General features: G+C 50.0%; 2 protein-coding genes across 7 annotated transcripts in view; one reads left to right on the top strand and one right to left on the bottom strand.

Moving 5' to 3' along the window:
- Positions 1-14,911, top strand: part of LOC146010031 (uncharacterized) — a 45,279-nt gene extending 30,368 nt beyond the window's left edge. For 4 of the 6 annotated variants that reach the window (XM_083150850.1, XM_083150853.1, XM_083150854.1 and 1 more), the window contains one exon: positions 12,631-14,911. In XM_083150850.1, the coding sequence (XP_083006976.1) occupies positions 12,631-14,582 (1,952 nt within the window). In that variant the 3' untranslated portion in view covers positions 14,583-14,911. The remainder of the gene's footprint in view (positions 1-12,630) is intronic. The other 2 variants (XM_083150852.1, XM_083150851.1) reach the window with 2 other exon arrangements.
- Positions 1-18,180, bottom strand: part of LOC146010024 (uncharacterized) — a 437,588-nt gene that overhangs the window by 252,448 nt on the left and 166,960 nt on the right. The window lies entirely within an intron of this gene.

Below are 18,180 nucleotides of genomic sequence, written 5' to 3' on the forward strand. Positions count from 1 at the left end.
TGTGGGGGGGGAGTTTGAGTGATTTGGGATTAGGTATGTCACAGTTGGGGATAGACATGCAGGGTGGGGAGGGTTAGATGGTTTGGGATTAGGTATGTCACAGTTGGGGGTAGACATGCAGGGTGGGGGAGGGTTGGGTGGTTTGGGATTAGGTGTGTCACAGTTGGGGATAGACATGCAGGGTGGGGGAGGGTTGGGTGGTTTGGGATTAGGTATGTCACAGTTGGGGATAGACATGCAGGGTGGGGGAGAGTTGGGTGGTTTGGGATTAGGTGTGTCACAGTTGGGGATAGACATACAGGGTGGGGAGGGTTGGGTGGTTCGGGATTAGGTATGTTACAGTTGGGGATAGACATGCAGGGTGGAGGGAGGGTTGGGTGGTTCGGGATTAGGTATGTTACAGTTGGGGATAGACATGCAGGGTGGAGGGAGGGTTGGGTGGTTGGGGATTAGGTATGTCACAGTTGGGGATAGACATGCAGAGTGGGGGGGTTGAGTGGTTTGGGATTAGGAATGTCACAGTTGGGGATAGACATGCAGGGTGGGGGAGGGTGGTTTGGGATTAGGTGTGTCACAGTTGGGATAGACATGCAGGGTGGGGGAGGGTTGGGTGGTTTGGGATTAGGTATGTCACAGTTGGGGATAGACATGCAGGGTGGGGGGGGGGAGTTTGAGTGATTTGGGATTAGGTGTGTCACAGTTGGGGATAGACATACAGGGTGGGGGAGGGTTGGGTGGTTCGGGATTAGGTATGTTACAGTTGGGGATAGACATGCAGGGTGGAGGGAGGGTTGGGTGGTTCGGGATTAGGTATGTTACAGTTGGGGATAGACATGCAGGGTGGAGGGAGGGTTGGGTGGTTTGGGATTAGGTATGTCACAGTTGGGGATAGACATGCAGAGTGGGGGGGTTTGAGTGGTTTGGGATTAGGAATGTCACAGTTGGGGATAGACATGCAGGGTGGGGGAGGGTGGTTTGGGATTAGGTGTGTCACAGTTGGGATAGACATGCAGGGTGGGGGAGGGTTGGGTGGTTTGGGATTAGGTATGTCACAGTTGGGGATAGACATGCAGGGTGGGGGGGGGAGTTTGAGTGATTTGGGATTAGGTATGTCACAGTTGGGGATAGACATGCAGGGTGGGGGAGGGTTAGGTGGTTGGGATTAGGTATGTCACAGTTGGGGATAGACATGCAGGGTGGGGGGGGGGTTGAGTGGTTTGGGATTAGGTATGTCACAGTTGGGGATAGACATGCAGGGTGGGGGGGTTTGAGTGGTTTGGGATTAGGTATGTCACAGTTGGGGATAGACATGCAGGGTGGGGGAGGGTTAGGTGGTTTGGGATTAGGTATGTCACAGTTGGGGATAGACATGCAGGGTGGGGGGGGGGTTGAGTGGTTTGGGATTAGGTATGTCACAGTTGGGGATAGACATGTAGGGTGGGGGAGGGTTGGGTGGTTTGGGATTAGGTATGTCACAGTTGGGATAGACATGCAGGGTGGGGGAGGGTTGGGAGGTTTGGGATTAGGTATGTCACAGTTGGGGGTAGACATGCAGGGTGGGGGAGGGTTGGGAGGTTTGGGATTAGGTATGTCAATGTTGGGGATAGACATGGAGGGTTGGGTGGTTTGGGATTAGGTATGTCACAGTTGGGGATAGACATGCAGGGTGGGGGAGGGTTGGGTGGTTTGGGATTAGGTACGTCACAGTTGGGGATAGACATGCAGGGTGGGGGAGGGTTGGGTGGTGTGGGATTAGGTATGTCACACTTGGGGATAGACATGCACGGTGGGGAGGGTTAGGTGGTTTGGGATTAGGTATGGCACAGTTGGGGATAGACATGCAGGGTGGGGGAGAGTTGGGTGGTTTGGGATTAGGTATGTCACAGTTGGGGATAGACATGCAGGGTGGGGGAGGGTGGGGTGGTTTGGGATTAGGTATGGCACAGTTGGGGATAGACATGCAGGGTGGGGGAGGGTTGGGTGGTTTGGGATTAGGTATGTCACAGATGGGGATAGACATGCAGGGTGGGGGAGGGTTGGGAGGTTTGGGATTAGGTATGTCACAGTTGGGGGTAGACATGCAGGGTGGGGAAGGGTTAGGTGGTTTGGGATTAGGTATCTCACAGTTGGGGATAGACATGCAGGGTAAGGGTGGGTTGGGTGGTTTGGGATTAGGTATGTCACAGTTGGGGATAGACATGCAGGGTGGTGGAGGGTTGGGAGGTTTGGGATTAGGTATGTCACAGTTGGGGATAGACATGCAGGGTGGGGGAGGGTTGGGTGGTTTGGGATTAGGTATGTCACAGTTGGGGATAGACATGCAGGGTGGGGGAGGGTTGGGTGGTTTGGGATTAGGTATGTCACAGTTGGGGATAGACATGCAGGGTGGGGGGGTTTGAGTGGTTTGGGATTAGGTATGTCACAGTTGGGGATAGACATGCAGGGTGGTGGAGGGTTGGGAGGTTTGGGATTAGGTATGTCACAGTTGGGGGTAGACATGCAGGGTGGGGGAGGGTTGGGTGGTTTGGGATTAGGTATGTCACAGTTGGGGATAGACATGCAGGGTGGGGGAGGGTTGGGTGGTTTGGGATTAGGTATGTCACAGTTGGGGGTAGACATGCAGGGAGGGGGAGGGTTGGGTGGTTTGGGATTAGGTATGTCACAGTTGGGGATAGACATGCAGGGTGGTGGAGGGTTGGGAGGTTTGGGATTAGGTATGTCACAGTTGGGGGTAGACATGCAGGGTGGGGGAGGGTTGGGTGGTTTGGGATTAGGTATGTCACAGTTGGGGATAGACATGCAGGGTGGGGGAGGGTTGGGTGGTTTGGGATTAGGTATGTCACAGTTGGGGATAGACATGCAGGGTGGGGGAGGGTTGGGTGGTTTGGGATTAGGTATGTCACAGTTGGGGATAGACATGCAGGGTGGGGGAGGGTTGGGTGGTTTGGGATTAGGTATGTCACAGTTGGGGATAGACATGCAGGGTGGTGGAGGGTTGGGAGGTTTGGGATTAGGTATGTCACAGTTGGGGGTAGACATGCAGGGTGGGGGAGGGTTGGGTGGTTTGGGATTAGGTATGTCACAGTTGGGTATAGACATGCAGGGTGGGGGAGGGTTGGGTGGTTTGGGATTAGGTATCTCACAGTTGGGGATAGACATGCAGGGTGGGGGAGGGTTGGGAGGTTTGGGATTAGGTATGTCACAGTTGGGGGTAGATATGCAGGGTGGGGGAGGGTTGGGTGGTGTGGGATTAGGTATGTCACAGTTGGGGATACACATGCAGGGTGGGGGGAGGGTTGAGTGGTTTGGGATTAGGTATGTCACAGTTGGGGATAGACATGCAGGGTGGGGGAGGGTTAGGTGGTTTGGGATTAGGTATGTCACAGTTGGGGATAGACATGCAGGGTGGGGGGAGGGTTGGGTGGTTTGGGATTAGGTATGTCACAGTTGGGGATAGACATGCAGGGTGGGGGAGGGTTGGGTGGTTTGGGATTAGGTATGTCACAGTTGGGGATAGACATGCAGGGTGGGGTAGGGTTGGGTGGTTTGGGATTAGGTATGTCACAGTTGGGGATAGACATGCAGGGTGGGGGGGGGGTTGAGTGGTTTGGGATTAGGTATGTCACAGTTGGGGATAGACATGCAGGGTGGGGGGGTTTGAGTGGTTTGGGATTAGGTATGTCACAGTTGGGGATAGACATGCAGGGTGGGGGAGGGTTAGGTGGTTTGGGATTAGGTATGTCACAGTTGGGGATAGACATGCAGGGTGGGGGGGGGGTTGAGTGGTTTGGGATTAGGTATGTCACAGTTGGGGATAGACATGTAGGGTGGGGGAGGGTTGGGTGGTTTGGGATTAGGTATGTCACAGTTGGGATAGACATGCAGGGTGGGGGAGGGTTGGGAGGTTTGGGATTAGGTATGTCACAGTTGGGGGTAGACATGCAGGGTGGGGGAGGGTTGGGAGGTTTGGGATTAGGTATGTCAATGTTGGGGATAGACATGGAGGGTTGGGTGGTTTGGGATTAGGTATCTCACAGTTGGGGATAGACATGCAGGGTGGGGGAGGGTTGGGAGGTTTGGGATTAGGTATGTCACAGTTGGGGGTAGATATGCAGGGTGGGGGAGGGTTGGGTGGTGTGGGATTAGGTATGTCACAGTTGGGGATACACATGCAGGGTGGGGGGAGGGTTGAGTGGTTTGGGATTAGGTATGTCACAGTTGGGGATAGACATGCAGGGTGGGGGAGGGTTAGGTGGTTTGGGATTAGGTATGTCACAGTTGGGGATAGACATGCAGGGTGGGGGAGGGTTGGGTGGTTTGGGATTAGGTATGTCACAGTTGGGGATAGACATGCAGGGTGGGGGAGGGTTGGGTGGTTTGGGATTAGGTATGTCACAGTTGGGGATAGACATGCAGGGTGGGGTAGGGTTGGGTGGTTTGGGATTAGGTATGTCACAGTTGGGGATAGACATGCAGGGTGGGGGGGGGTTGAGTGGTTTGGGATTAGGTATGTCACAGTTGGGGATAGACATGCAGGGTGGGGGGGTTTGAGTGGTTTGGGATTAGGTATGTCACAGTTGGGGATAGACATGCAGGGTGGGGGAGGGTTAGGTGGTTTGGGATTAGGTATGTCACAGTTGGGGATAGACATGCAGGGTGGGGGGGGGGGTTGAGTGGTTTGGGATTAGGTATGTCACAGTTGGGGATAGACATGTAGGGTGGGGGAGGGTTGGGTGGTTTGGGATTAGGTATGTCACAGTTGGGATAGACATGCAGGGTGGGGGAGGGTTGGGAGGTTTGGGATTAGGTATGTCACAGTTGGGGGTAGACATGCAGGGTGGGGGAGGGTTGGGAGGTTTGGGATTAGGTATGTCAATGTTGGGGATAGACATGGAGGGTTGGGTGGTTTGGGATTAGGTATGTCACAGTTGGGGATAGACATGCAGGGTGGGGGAGGGTTGGGTGGTTTGGGATTAGGTACGTCACAGTTGGGGATAGACATGCAGGGTGGGGGAGGGTTGGGTGGTGTGGGATTAGGTATGTCACACTTGGGGATAGACATGCACGGTGGGGGAGGGTTAGGTGGTTTGGGATTAGGTATGGCACAGTTGGGGATAGACATGCAGGGTGGGGGAGAGTTGGGTGGTTTGGGATTAGGTATGTCACAGTTGGGGATAGACATGCAGGGTGGGGGAGGGTGGGGTGGTTTGGGATTAGGTATGGCACAGTTGGGGATAGACATGCAGGGTGGGGGAGGGTTGGGTGGTTTGGGATTAGGTATGTCACAGATGGGGATAGACATGCAGGGTGGGGGAGGGTTGGGAGGTTTGGGATTAGGTATGTCACAGTTGGGGGTAGACATGCAGGGTGGGGAAGGGTTAGGTGGTTTGGGATTAGGTATCTCACAGTTGGGGATAGACATGCAGGGTAAGGGTGGGTTGGGTGGTTTGGGATTAGGTATGTCACAGTTGGGGATAGACATGCAGGGTGGTGGAGGGTTGGGAGGTTTGGGATTAGGTATGTCACAGTTGGGGATAGACATGCAGGGTGGGGGAGGGTTGGGAGGTTTGGGATTAGGTATGTCACAGTTGGGGGTAGATATGCAGGGTGGGGGAGGGTTGGGTGGTGTGGGATTAGGTATGTCACAGTTGGGGATACACATGCAGGGTGGGGGGAGGGTTGAGTGGTTTGGGATTAGGTATGTCACAGTTGGGGATAGACATGCAGGGTGGGGGAGGGTTAGGTGGTTTGGGATTAGGTATGTCACAGTTGGGTATAGACATGCAGGGTGGGGGAGGGTTGGGTGGTTTGGGATTAGGTATGTCACAGTTGGGGATAGACATGCAGGGTGGGGGAGGGTTGGGTGGTTTGGGATTAGGTATGTCACAGTTGGGGATAGACATGCAGGGTGGGGTAGGGTTGGGTGGTTTGGGATTAGGTATGTCACAGTTGGGGATAGACATGCAGGGTGGGGGGGGGTTGAGTGGTTTGGGATTAGGTATGTCACAGTTGGGGATAGACATGCAGGGTGGGGGGGTTTGAGTGGTTTGGGATTAGGTATGTCACAGTTGGGGATAGACATGCAGGGTGGGGGAGGGTTAGGTGGTTTGGGATTAGGTATGTCACAGTTGGGGATAGACATGCAGGGTGGGGGGGGGGTTGAGTGGTTTGGGATTAGGTATGTCACAGTTGGGGATAGACATGTAGGGTGGGGGAGGGTTGGGTGGTTTGGGATTAGGTATGTCACAGTTGGGATAGACATGCAGGGTGGGGGAGGTTTGGGATTAGGTATGTCACAGTTGGGGGTAGACATGCAGGGTGGGGGAGGGTTGGGAGGTTTGGGATTAGGTATGTCAATGTTGGGGATAGACATGGAGGGTTGGGTGGTTTGGGATTAGGTATCTCACAGTTGGGGATAGACATGCAGGGTGGGGGAGGGTTGGGAGGTTTGGGATTAGGTATGTCACAGTTGGGGGTAGATATGCAGGGTGGGGGAGGGTTGGGTGGTGTGGGATTAGGTATGTCACAGTTGGGGATACACATGCAGGGTGGGGGGAGGGTTGAGTGGTTTGGGATTAGGTATGTCACAGTTGGGGATAGACATGCAGGGTGGGGGAGGGTTAGGTGGTTTGGGATTAGGTATGTCACAGTTGGGGATAGACATGCAGGGTGGGGGAGGGTTGGGTGGTTTGGGATTAGGTATGTCACAGTTGGGGATAGACATGCAGGGTGGGGGAGGGTTGGGTGGTTTGGGATTAGGTATGTCACAGTTGGGGATAGACATGCAGGGTGGGGTAGGGTTGGGTGGTTTGGGATTAGGTATGTCACAGTTGGGGATAGACATGCAGGGTGGGGGGGGGGTTGAGTGGTTTGGGATTAGGTATTTCACAGTTGGGGATAGACATGCAGGGTGGGGGGGTTTGAGTGGTTTGGGATTAGGTATGTCACAGTTGGGGATAGACATGCAGGGTGGGGGAGGGTTAGGTGGTTTGGGATTAGGTATGTCACAGTTGGGGATAGACATGCAGGGTGGGGGGGGGGGGTTGAGTGGTTTGGGATTAGGTATGTCACAGTTGGGGATAGACATGTAGGGTGGGGGAGGGTTGGGTGGTTTGGGATTTGGTTTGGGATTAGGTATGTCACAGTTGGGATAGACATGCAGGTGGGGAGGGTTGGGAGGTTTGGGATTAGGTATGTCACAGTTGGGGGTAGACATGCAGGGTGGGGGAGGGTTGGGAGGTTTGGGATTAGGTATGTCAATGTTGGGGATAGACATGGAGGGTTGGGTGGTTTGGGATTAGGTATGTCACAGTTGGGGATAGACATGCAGGGTGGGGGAGGGTTGGGTGGTTTGGGATTAGGTACGTCACAGTTGGGGATAGACATGCAGGGTGGGGGAGGGTTGGGGTGGTGGTGGGATTAGGTATGTCACACTTGGGGATAGACATGCACGGTGGGGAGGGTTAGGTGGTTTGGGATTAGGTATGGCACAGTTGGGGGATAGACATGCAGGGTGGGGGAGAGTTGGGTGGGTTGGGATTAGGTATGTCACAGTTGGGGATAGACATGCAGGGTGGGGGAGGTGGGGTGGTTTGGATTAGGTATGGCACAGTTGGGGATAGACATGCAGGGTGGGGAGGGTTGGGTGGTTTGGGATTAGGTATGTCACAGATGGGATAGACATGCAGGGTGGGGGAGGGTTGGGAGGTTTGGGATTAGGTATGTCACAGTTGGGGGTAGACATGGAGGGTGGGGAAGGGTAGGTGGTTTGGGATTAGGTATCTCACAGTTGGGATAGACATGCAGGGTAAGGGTGGGTTGGGTGGTTTGGGATTAGGTATGTCACAGTTGGGGATAGACATGCAGGGTGGTGGAGGGTGGGAGGTTTGGGATTAGGTATGTCACAGTTGGGGATAGACATGCAGGGTGGGGAGGGTTGGGTGGTTTGGGATTAGGTATGTCACAGTTGGGGATAGACATGCAGGGTGGGGGAGGGTTGGGTGGTTTGGGATTAGGTATGTCACAGTTGGGGATAGACATGCAGGGTGGGGGGGTTTGAGTGGTTTGGGATTAGGTATGTCACAGTTGGGGATAGACATGCAGGGTGGTGGAGGGTTGGGAGGTTTGGATTAGGTATGTCACAGTTGGGGGTAGACATGCAGGGTGGGGAGGTTGGGTGGTTTGGGATTAGGTATGTCACAGTTGGGGATAGACATGCAGGGTGGGGAGGGTTGGGTGGTTTGGGATTAGGTATGTCACAGTTGGGGGTAGACATGCAGGGGAGGGGGAGGGTTGGGTGGTTTGGGATTAGGTATGTCACAGTTGGGGATAGACATGCAGGGTGGTGGAGGGTTGGGAGGTTTGGGATTAGGTATGTCACAGTTGGGGGTAGACATGCAGGGTGGGGGAGGGTTGGGTGGTTTGGGATTAGGTATGTCACAGTTGGGATAGACATGCAGGGTGGGGGAGGGTTGGGTGGTTTGGGATTAGGTATGTCACAGTTGGGGATAGACATGCAGGGTGGGGGAGGGTTGGGTGGTTTGGGATTAGGTATGTCACAGTTGGGGATAGACATGCAGGGTGGGGGGAGGGTTGGGTGGTTTGGGATTAGGTATGTCACAGTTGGGGATAGACATGCAGGGTGGTGGAGGGTTGGGAGGTTTGGGATTAGGTATGTCACAGTTGGGGGTAGACATGCAGGGTGGGGGAGGGTTGGGTGGTTTGGGATTAGGTATGTCACAGTTGGGTATAGACATGCAGGGTGGGGGAGGGTTGGGTGGTTTGGGATTAGGTATCTCACAGTTGGGGATAGACATGCAGGGTGGGGGAGGGTTGGGAGGTTTGGGATTAGGTATGTCACAGTTGGGGGTAGATATGCAGGGTGGGGGAGGGTTGGGTGGTGTGGGATTAGGTATGTCACAGTTGGGGATACACATGCAGGGTGGGGGGAGGGTTGAGTGGTTTGGGATTAGGTATGTCACAGTTGGGGATAGACATGCAGGGTGGGGGAGGGTTAGGTGGTTTGGGATTAGGTATGTCACAGTTGGGGATAGACATGCAGGGTGGGGGAGGGTTGGGTGGTTTGGGATTAGGTATGTCACAGTTGGGGATAGACATGCAGGGTGGGGGAGGGTTGGGTGGTTTGGGATTAGGTATGTCACAGTTGGGGATAGACATGCAGGGTGGGGTAGGGTTGGGTGGTTTGGGATTAGGTATGTCACAGTTGGGGATAGACATGCAGGGTGGGGGGGGGGTTGAGTGGTTTGGGATTAGGTATTTCACAGTTGGGGATAGACATGCAGGGTGGGGGGGTTTGAGTGGTTTGGGATTAGGTATGTCACAGTTGGGGATAGACATGCAGGGTGGGGGAGGGTTAGGTGGTTTGGGATTAGGTATGTCACAGTTGGGGATAGACATGCAGGGTGGGGGGGGGGTTGAGTGGTTTGGGATTAGGTATGTCACAGTTGGGGATAGACATGTAGGGTGGGGGAGGGTTGGGTGGTTTGGGATTAGGTATGTCACAGTTGGGATAGACATGCAGGGTGGGGGAGGGTTGGGAGGTTTGGGATTAGGTATGTCACAGTTGGGGGTAGACATGCAGGGTGGGGGAGGGTTGGGAGGTTTGGGATTAGGTATGTCAATGTTGGGGATAGACATGGAGGGTTGGGTGGTTTGGGATTAGGTATGTCACAGTTGGGGATAGACATGCAGGGTGGGGGAGGGTTGGGTGGTTTGGGATTAGGTACGTCACAGTTGGGGATAGACATGCAGGGTGGGGGAGGGTTGGGTGGTGTGGGATTAGGTATGTCACACTTGGGGATAGACATGCACGGTGGGGGAGGGTTAGGTGGTTTGGGATTAGGTATGGCACAGTTGGGGATAGACATGCAGGGTGGGGGAGAGTTGGGTGGTTTGGGATTAGGTATGTCACAGTTGGGGATAGACATGCAGGGTGGGGGAGGGTGGGGTGGTTTGGGATTAGGTATGGCACAGTTGGGGATAGACATGCAGGGTGGGGGAGGGTTGGGTGGTTTGGGATTAGGTATGTCACAGATGGGGATAGACATGCAGGGTGGGGGAGGGTTGGGAGGTTTGGGATTAGGTATGTCACAGTTGGGGGTAGACATGCAGGGTGGGGAAGGGTTAGGTGGTTTGGGATTAGGTATCTCACAGTTGGGGATAGACATGCAGGGTAAGGGTGGGTTGGGTGGTTTGGGATTAGGTATGTCACAGTTGGGGATAGACATGCAGGGTTGTGGAGGGTTGGGAGGTTTGGGATTAGGTATGTCACAGTTGGGGATAGACATGCAGGGTGGGGGAGGGTTGGGTGGTTTGGGATTAGGTATGTCACAGTTGGGGATAGACATGCAGGGTGGGGGAGGGTTGGGTGGTTTGGGATTAGGTATGTCACAGTTGGGGATAGACATGCAGGGTGGGGGGGTTTGAGTGGTTTGGGATTAGGTATGTCACAGTTGGGGATAGACATGCAGGGTGGTGGAGGGTTGGGAGGTTTGGGATTAGGTATGTCACAGTTGGGGGTAGACATGCAGGGTGGGGGAGGGTTGGGTGGTTTGGGATTAGGTATGTCACAGTTGGGGATAGACATGCAGGGTGGGGGAGGGTTGGGTGGTTTGGGATTAGGTATGTCACAGTTGGGGGTAGACATGCAGGGAGGGGGAGGGTTGGGTGGTTTGGGATTAGGTATGTCACAGTTGGGGATAGACATGCAGGGTGGTGGAGGGTTGGGAGGTTTGGGATTAGGTATGTCACAGTTGGGGGTAGACATGCAGGGTGGGGGAGGGTTGGGTGGTTTGGGATTAGGTATGTCACAGTTGGGGATAGACATGCAGGGTGGGGGAGGGTTGGGTGGTTTGGGATTAGGTATGTCACAGTTGGGGATAGACATGCAGGGTGGGGGAGGGTTGGGTGGTTTGGGATTAGGTATGTCACAGTTGGGGATAGACATGCAGGGTGGGGGAGGGTTGGGTGGTTTGGGATTAGGTATGTCACAGTTGGGGATAGACATGCAGGGTGGTGGAGGGTTGGGAGGTTTGGGATTAGGTATGTCACAGTTGGGGGTAGACATGCAGGGTGGGGGAGGGTTGGGTGGTTTGGGATTAGGTATGTCACAGTTGGGTATAGACATGCAGGGTGGGGGAGGGTTGGGTGGTTTGGGATTAGGTATCTCACAGTTGGGGATAGACATGCAGGGTGGGGGAGGGTTGGGAGGTTTGGGATTAGGTATGTCACAGTTGGGGGTAGATATGCAGGGTGGGGGAGGGTTGGGTGGTGTGGGATTAGGTATGTCACAGTTGGGGATACACATGCAGGGTGGGGGGAGGGTTGAGTGGTTTGGGATTAGGTATGTCACAGTTGGGGATAGACATGCAGGGTGGGGGAGGGTTAGGTGGTTTGGGATTAGGTATGTCACAGTTGGGGATAGACATGCAGGGTGGGGGAGGGTTGGGTGGTTTGGGATTAGGTATGTCACAGTTGGGGATAGACATGCAGGGTGGGGGAGGGTTGGGTGGTTTGGGATTAGGTATGTCACAGTTGGGGATAGACATGCAGGGTGGGGTAGGGTTGGGTGGTTTGGGATTAGGTATGTCACAGTTGGGGATAGACATGCAGGGTGGGGGAGGGTTGGGTGGTTTGGGATTAGGTATCTCACAGTTGGGGATAGACATGGAGGGTGGGGGAGGGTTGGGAGGTTTGGGATTAGGTATGTCACATTTGGGGGTAGATATGCAGGGTGGGGGAGGGTTGGGTGGTGTGGGATTAGGTATGTCACAGTTGGGGATACACATGCAGGGTGGGGGAGGGTTGAGTGGTTTGGGATTAGGTATGTCACAGTTGGGGATAGACATGCAGGGTGGGGGAGGGTTGGGTGGTTTGGGATTAGGTATGTCACAGTTGGGGATAGACATGCAGGGTGGGGGAGGGTTGGGTGGTTTGGGATTAGGTATGTCACAGTTGGGGATAGACATGCAGGGTGGGGGAGGGTTGGGTGGTTTGGGATTAGGTATGTCACAGTTGGGGATAGACATGCAGGGTGGGGGAGGGTTGGGTGGTTTGGGATTAGGTATGTCACAGTTGGGGATAGACATGCAGGGTGGGGTAGGGTTGGGTGGTTTGGGATTAGGTATGTCACAGTTGAGGATAAATATGTAGGGCCTTTCAGATAAACCCAACTAATTGTGTCCTTAGATATGGGATGTGCATTGAGATGGGGCTGAGGCAGCTGGGGTTACTTGTCCTGTGGCTCAGGGAGCGTGGCGGAGCACCACTCTAGATATATAGATATATATGTATATATAACCACCTGGAGCACTTTGTGTAGTAGTTACGCAGTTGTGTGTAATTCAGCCCACAAGTTTCCTGTATTTATGTATGAGGGCAGTCTGGATGGATATTGGGGTTCAGCAATGTCACCGGCTGACATAATGATGACATCATAGTGACACAGTGATGTAGAGGTGAGCAGTGCTGTCTGGCAGGGAATATAGAGTGTTAGCACCACAGGGGCAGGGACTGATGGGAATTGCTATATAGTCTCTGTAGAGTGGAGTTATGTGTGTACACTGTATAATGACCTGGGCATAATAATAATAATAATTATATTATCTCCAGCAGGGGGAGACACAAGCAGGGATGTCCTGGAGGAAGATCGCATCTTGTCTGCTGATACTAAACTAGAAGATGACATCACACAAGACTCTCCAGGAGACATCCCCAGTACCCCAAATATACATCCAGTACCTCCCAGTGCTGATATATCATCTGATCCCTCTAATCGTGATGTCCGTTCTTCTAATACCTCAGCTTTTGTTACACATCATGCAGATCACACACGTGATACACAATGTCCCTGTTCTGAGGGTGGGAATAGTGTAATATCTAAACCACATGTTGTTACACATCAGAGAAGTCCCACATGTGAGAGGCCATTTCCATGCTCTGAGTGTGGGAAATGTTTTACACACCAGTCAATTCTTGTTAATCATCAGAGAAGTCACACAGGTGAGAGGCCATTTTCATGCTCTGAGTGTGGGAAATGTTTTACACAGAAATCAGTTCTTGTTACACATTGGAAATCTCATACAGGTGAGAAACCATTTTCATGCTGTGAGTGTGGAAAATGTTTTACACAGAAATCAAATCTTGTTAAACATCAGATAATTCATACAGGAGAGAAACCATTTCCATGCTCTGAGTGTAAGAAATGTTTTACACACCAGTCATTTCTTGTTGAACATCAGAGATCTCACACAGGTGAGAGGCCATTTCCATGCTCTGAGTGTGGGAAATGTTTTAGATATAAATCAAGTCTTGTTAAACATCAAAGAAGTCACACAGGTGCGAAACCATTTCCATGTCCAGAGTGCGGGAAATGTTTTAAACACAAATCAGATCTTGCTGTACATCTGAGATGTCACACAGGTGAGAAGCCATTTCCATGTTCTGAGTGCGGGAAATGTTTCAGTCAGAAATCAGAACTTGTTAGACATCAGAGAATTCACACAGGTGAGAAACCATTTCCATGTTTTGAGTGTGAGAGATGTTTTGTACAGAAATCACATCTTGTTGCACATCAGAGAATTCACACAGGTGAGAAACCATTTTCCTGCTCTGAGTGTAAGAAATGTTTTACACACCAGTCATTTCTTGAACATCAGAGATGTCACACAGGTGAGAGGGCATTTCCATGTCCGGAGTGCGGGAAATGTTTTAAACAGAAATCAGATCTTGCTGTGCATCTGAGATCTCACACAGGTGAGAGGCCATTTCCATGCTCTGAGTGTGGGAAATGTTTCAGTCAGAAATCAAAACTTGTTAGACATCAGAGAATTCACACAGGTGAGAAGCCATTTCCATGTTCTGAGTGCAAGAAATGTTTTGGACTCAAATCAGAACTTGTTAAACATCAGTTAAATCACACAGGTGACAGCCCATTTCCATGTTCTGAGTGTGGAAAATGTTTTACACACAAATCAGATCTTGTTATACATCAAAGAATTCACACAGGTGAGAAGCCATTTCCATGTTCTGAGTGTGGGAAATGTTTTAAACAGAAATCAGAACTTGTTAGCCATCAGAGAAGTCACACAGGTGAGAAGCCATTTCCATGCTCTGAATGCACAAAATGTTTTAGACGCAAATCAGATCTTGTTACACATCGGAGAAGTCACACAGGTGAGAAGCCTTTTCCATGTTCTGAGTGTGGGAAATGTTTTAAACAGAAATCAGAACTTGTTACACATCAGAGAAGTCACACAGGTGAGAAGCCATTTCCATGCTCCGAGTGTGGAAAATGTTTTACACAGAAACCAAGTCTTGTTAGACATCAAAGAAGTCACACAGGTGCGAAACCATTTCCATGTCCAGAGTGCGGGAAATGTTTTAAACACAAATCAGATCTTGCTGTACATCTGAGATGTCACACAGGTGAGAAACCATTTCCATGCCCTGAGTGTGAGAAATATTTTAGATCCAAATCAGGACTTGTAATACATGAGAGAAGACACACAGGTGAGAAGCCATTTCCATGTTCTGAGTGCGAGAAATGTTTTACACAGAAATAACAGCTTGTAATACATGAGAGAAGACACACGGATGAGAGGCTTTTCTCATGCTGAGTGAGAATTGTTTTCTGTATAAATCAGGTCTTGTTAGACATCAGAGAAGTCACACAGGTGAGGCCATATGCATGCTAGGAGGTTTAGAAATGTTTTACATAAGTATCCGATCTTGCTAACCATCAGAATTCACACAAGATCTGATCTTACATAGTAGTTAAGGCTGAATAAAGACTTGCGTCCTTCGAGTTCAACTTAGCTTAACCCTTGTTTATATGTAATGAATACTGATATTTTTAAAGAAAGATGATTATTCTTATTTGTATCCCTGGATGTTTTTAACCAATAAAGGTTTGTCCAACCCTATATTTTTTTTGTTTCCATTTGAATTTTTTTTATTTTGCAAAAAAACATTAAAATACATAGCACACAACATTGCACTGTTACTGCACTATGCTACTGTGTGACAATCTTAATTGCCACTGATTCTTATTTTCCTTTCTTTCTTATCGTTTTTACAGTGCATGTTTACATTGCTTTTTACAACAGTACAATAAAAGGATTCAGTATTGAATCCCAGCGGTCAGGATCCCGGCGTTCAGAATCCTGACGCCGGAATCCCGACAGCCGAAATGCCGACAAGGGGGGGACGTGGATCGCCCCCCCCCCCCCCCCTTGCGGGCTCGCTGCGCTCGCCACGCAGCGGGCCCCAGGAGGGAGAATGTGTCGGCATTTCGGCGGTCGGGATTCCGGCGTCGGGATTCTGAACGCTGGGATCCCGACCGCCGGGATTTTAACTGCATCCCCAATAAAACATATACAATACATTTGGACATTTCTTCTTTTTTAGAAACCAAGGCACCACCTATATTTAGTTATGTTTTGTTTATAGTGAAAAACATTCCGAGATCAACTCTTTTCGTTACCCTTCTACCTACCCTTACTGCTTTATCCCCTTAGGGCTTGTGTTATTGCTTTGCCCCTTGACCTTCCGTTCATCCAGCACAAGACTGACAATACTGTCCATCCTTCTTATATAACCCCAATGTTTTATTGTAGAGAATCCTGGCGTTCTTGCTGCTTCTTCTTGTGTATGTTTACTTATAGCTTAGATTAAATTCCATCAATCGTTATTCCGTTTCTAACTCTATAGTGTATTCCAATGTTTCTCATCCCCCCCTTTTTTTTTTTACCCCTTACCGCCGCAGCCTGTTTTTGCCTTCCTGACAGAGCCCTTTTTTTCAAATCTGACATGTATCACTTAAGTGGGGATAACTTTTTTTTTGCTTTTACTTATCCCAGTGATTTTGAGATTGTTTTCTCGTGACACATTGACACATCAAGTTAGTGGTAAATTTTGGTCGATACAGTCTGTGTTTTTTTGTGAAAAATACCAAAATGTCGTAAAAAAAATTGAAAATTTTGCAATTTGCAAAATGTTAAATTTTCTGCTTGTGAGACAAATAATCATGCCACTCAAAATAGTTAATAACTAACATAGACCATATGTATACTTTATGTTTCCATCATTATTTCAACCTCCTTTTAATTTTTTTGGACACTAGGAGGCTTACAATATGAATAGCAAATTCTCAAATTTTCAAGAAAATTTCAAACACTGATTTTTTTAGGGACCAGTTCAGTTCTGATGTGACTTTGAGGGACTCGTATGTGAGACACCCCCATAAATGATGCCATTTCAAAAACTGCACCCCTCACAGTATTCAAAACAGCATTTTGGAAGTTTGTTAACTCTTTAGGTGTTTCACAGGAATTAAAACAAAGTGTAGGTGAAATTTCAAAATTTAATTTTTTTTGCAGATTTTCAATTTTAATACATTTTTCTAAGGAACACAGTAGATTTTACTAGAGAAATGTGACTAAAAATTGATTCCCCCAATTCTTTTATTTTCATAAATATCCTATATGTGGCCCTAGTGTGCACGTTGACCAAACCACAGGCTTCATAATAGAAGGAGCACCTACTTGATTTTGGAGCCTCCTTTTTATGAGATTATTTTTTAGGCACCATGTAGGTTTCTAGGCACCATAAGATGCTAAAAGTTAGGAAACCCCCCACAAGTGACCCCATTTTGCAAACTACACCCCTCAGGGAATTCATCTAGGGGTATAGTGTACATTTCAAACCCCCAGGGGTTTCACCAATTTTGGTACAACTGGGCTGTGAAAATGAAAAATTACATTTTTTACACAAAAAATGCAGTTCTGGTTCAAAATTTTTCATTTTCACAAGGAATGAAGGAGACAAAGCACCCCAAAATCTGTGCCCCAATTTCTCCCGAGTACGGCAATGCCTCATATGTGACCAAAAAATACCATTTGGGTGCATGGCAGGACTCAGAAGGGAAGGACTGATTTTTGGATTTTGCAGCACACATTCTGGTGGAATGAATGGTGGGTGCTATGTCGCATTAGCAAGACCCCCGAAGCACCAATACAGTGGAACCCCCCCCACAAGTGACCCCATTTTGCAAACTACACCCCTCAGGGAATTCATCTAGGGGTATAGTGTACATTTCAAACCCCCAGGGGTTTCACCAATTTTGGTACAACTGGGCTGTGAAAATGAAAAATTACATTTTTTACACAAAAATGCAGTTCTGGCTCAAAATTTTTCATTTTCACAAGGAATGAAGGAGACAAAGCACCCCAAAATCTGTGCCCCAATTTCTCCCGAGTACGGCAATGCCTCATATGTGACCAAAAAATACCATTTGGGTGCATGGCAGGACTCAGAAGGGAAGGAGTGATATTTGGATTTTGCAGCACACATTCTGGTGGAATGAATGGTGGGTGCTATGTCGCATTAGCAAGACCCCCGAAGCACGGTGAAATGATGAACCTAATAATCCATAGATGTGTGGTATATTTTAAAGCACTCCTTCATACATAGGCCGGGTTTGTCGGGGCAAGTTTCACAGTGGAAAATAGTTTGCTTTCGTATTCTCTTTTTATAGCAAACTTTGCACCTTTTTTGTGTCCTGCCCTTTTTTCCAGTGGAGGGGATTTCGTTAGGAAAATGCTGCCCTGATACAATATGGGGGCCAGTACTAGAAGTACTGGGGCCAGTACTAGAAGTACTGGGGCCCTCTGCCTGCTGGTTCCCAAATATTAGGCCCTTTATGACTTCCTCTTGAAAGTGCATAAATGTCCCCGTCTGGCTGGTAGAACGGAATAGTACGTACTGTAAGCGTTATACAGTGCCATCTGGATGATATACACGGCCAGCTTCTTATACCATATTTTTGTTTTCCGCAGGGCACTGTACGGCTTCAGTACCTGATCTGAAAGATCCACTCCGCCCATGTACTTATTGTAATCTAGGATACAAATAGGTTTTGAGGTGTGGGTACTGGTACCTCGTACAGGGACGGAGGTGGTACTGTCTCCGTGAATTGTTGTCAGTATAAGGTCCTCTTGTCCTTATATTTGACCAACAACATATTTTCGGTGCATATTCCCCTGCTTTCACCCTTTCTCAGTAATTGGGCAACGTGCGTTTTTGGGAGGCCTCTTTGGTTCTTGCGCACTGTACCGCAAGCTGCTGTACCTCTTGAACCAAGGGCCTTAAACAGGGGGATGC

This window comes from Crinia signifera, chromosome 6 (genome assembly GCF_055691185.1).
Source record: "Crinia signifera chromosome 6, ASM5569118v1, whole genome shotgun sequence".
NCBI classification, from domain to species: Eukaryota; Metazoa; Chordata; class Amphibia; order Anura; family Myobatrachidae; genus Crinia; species Crinia signifera.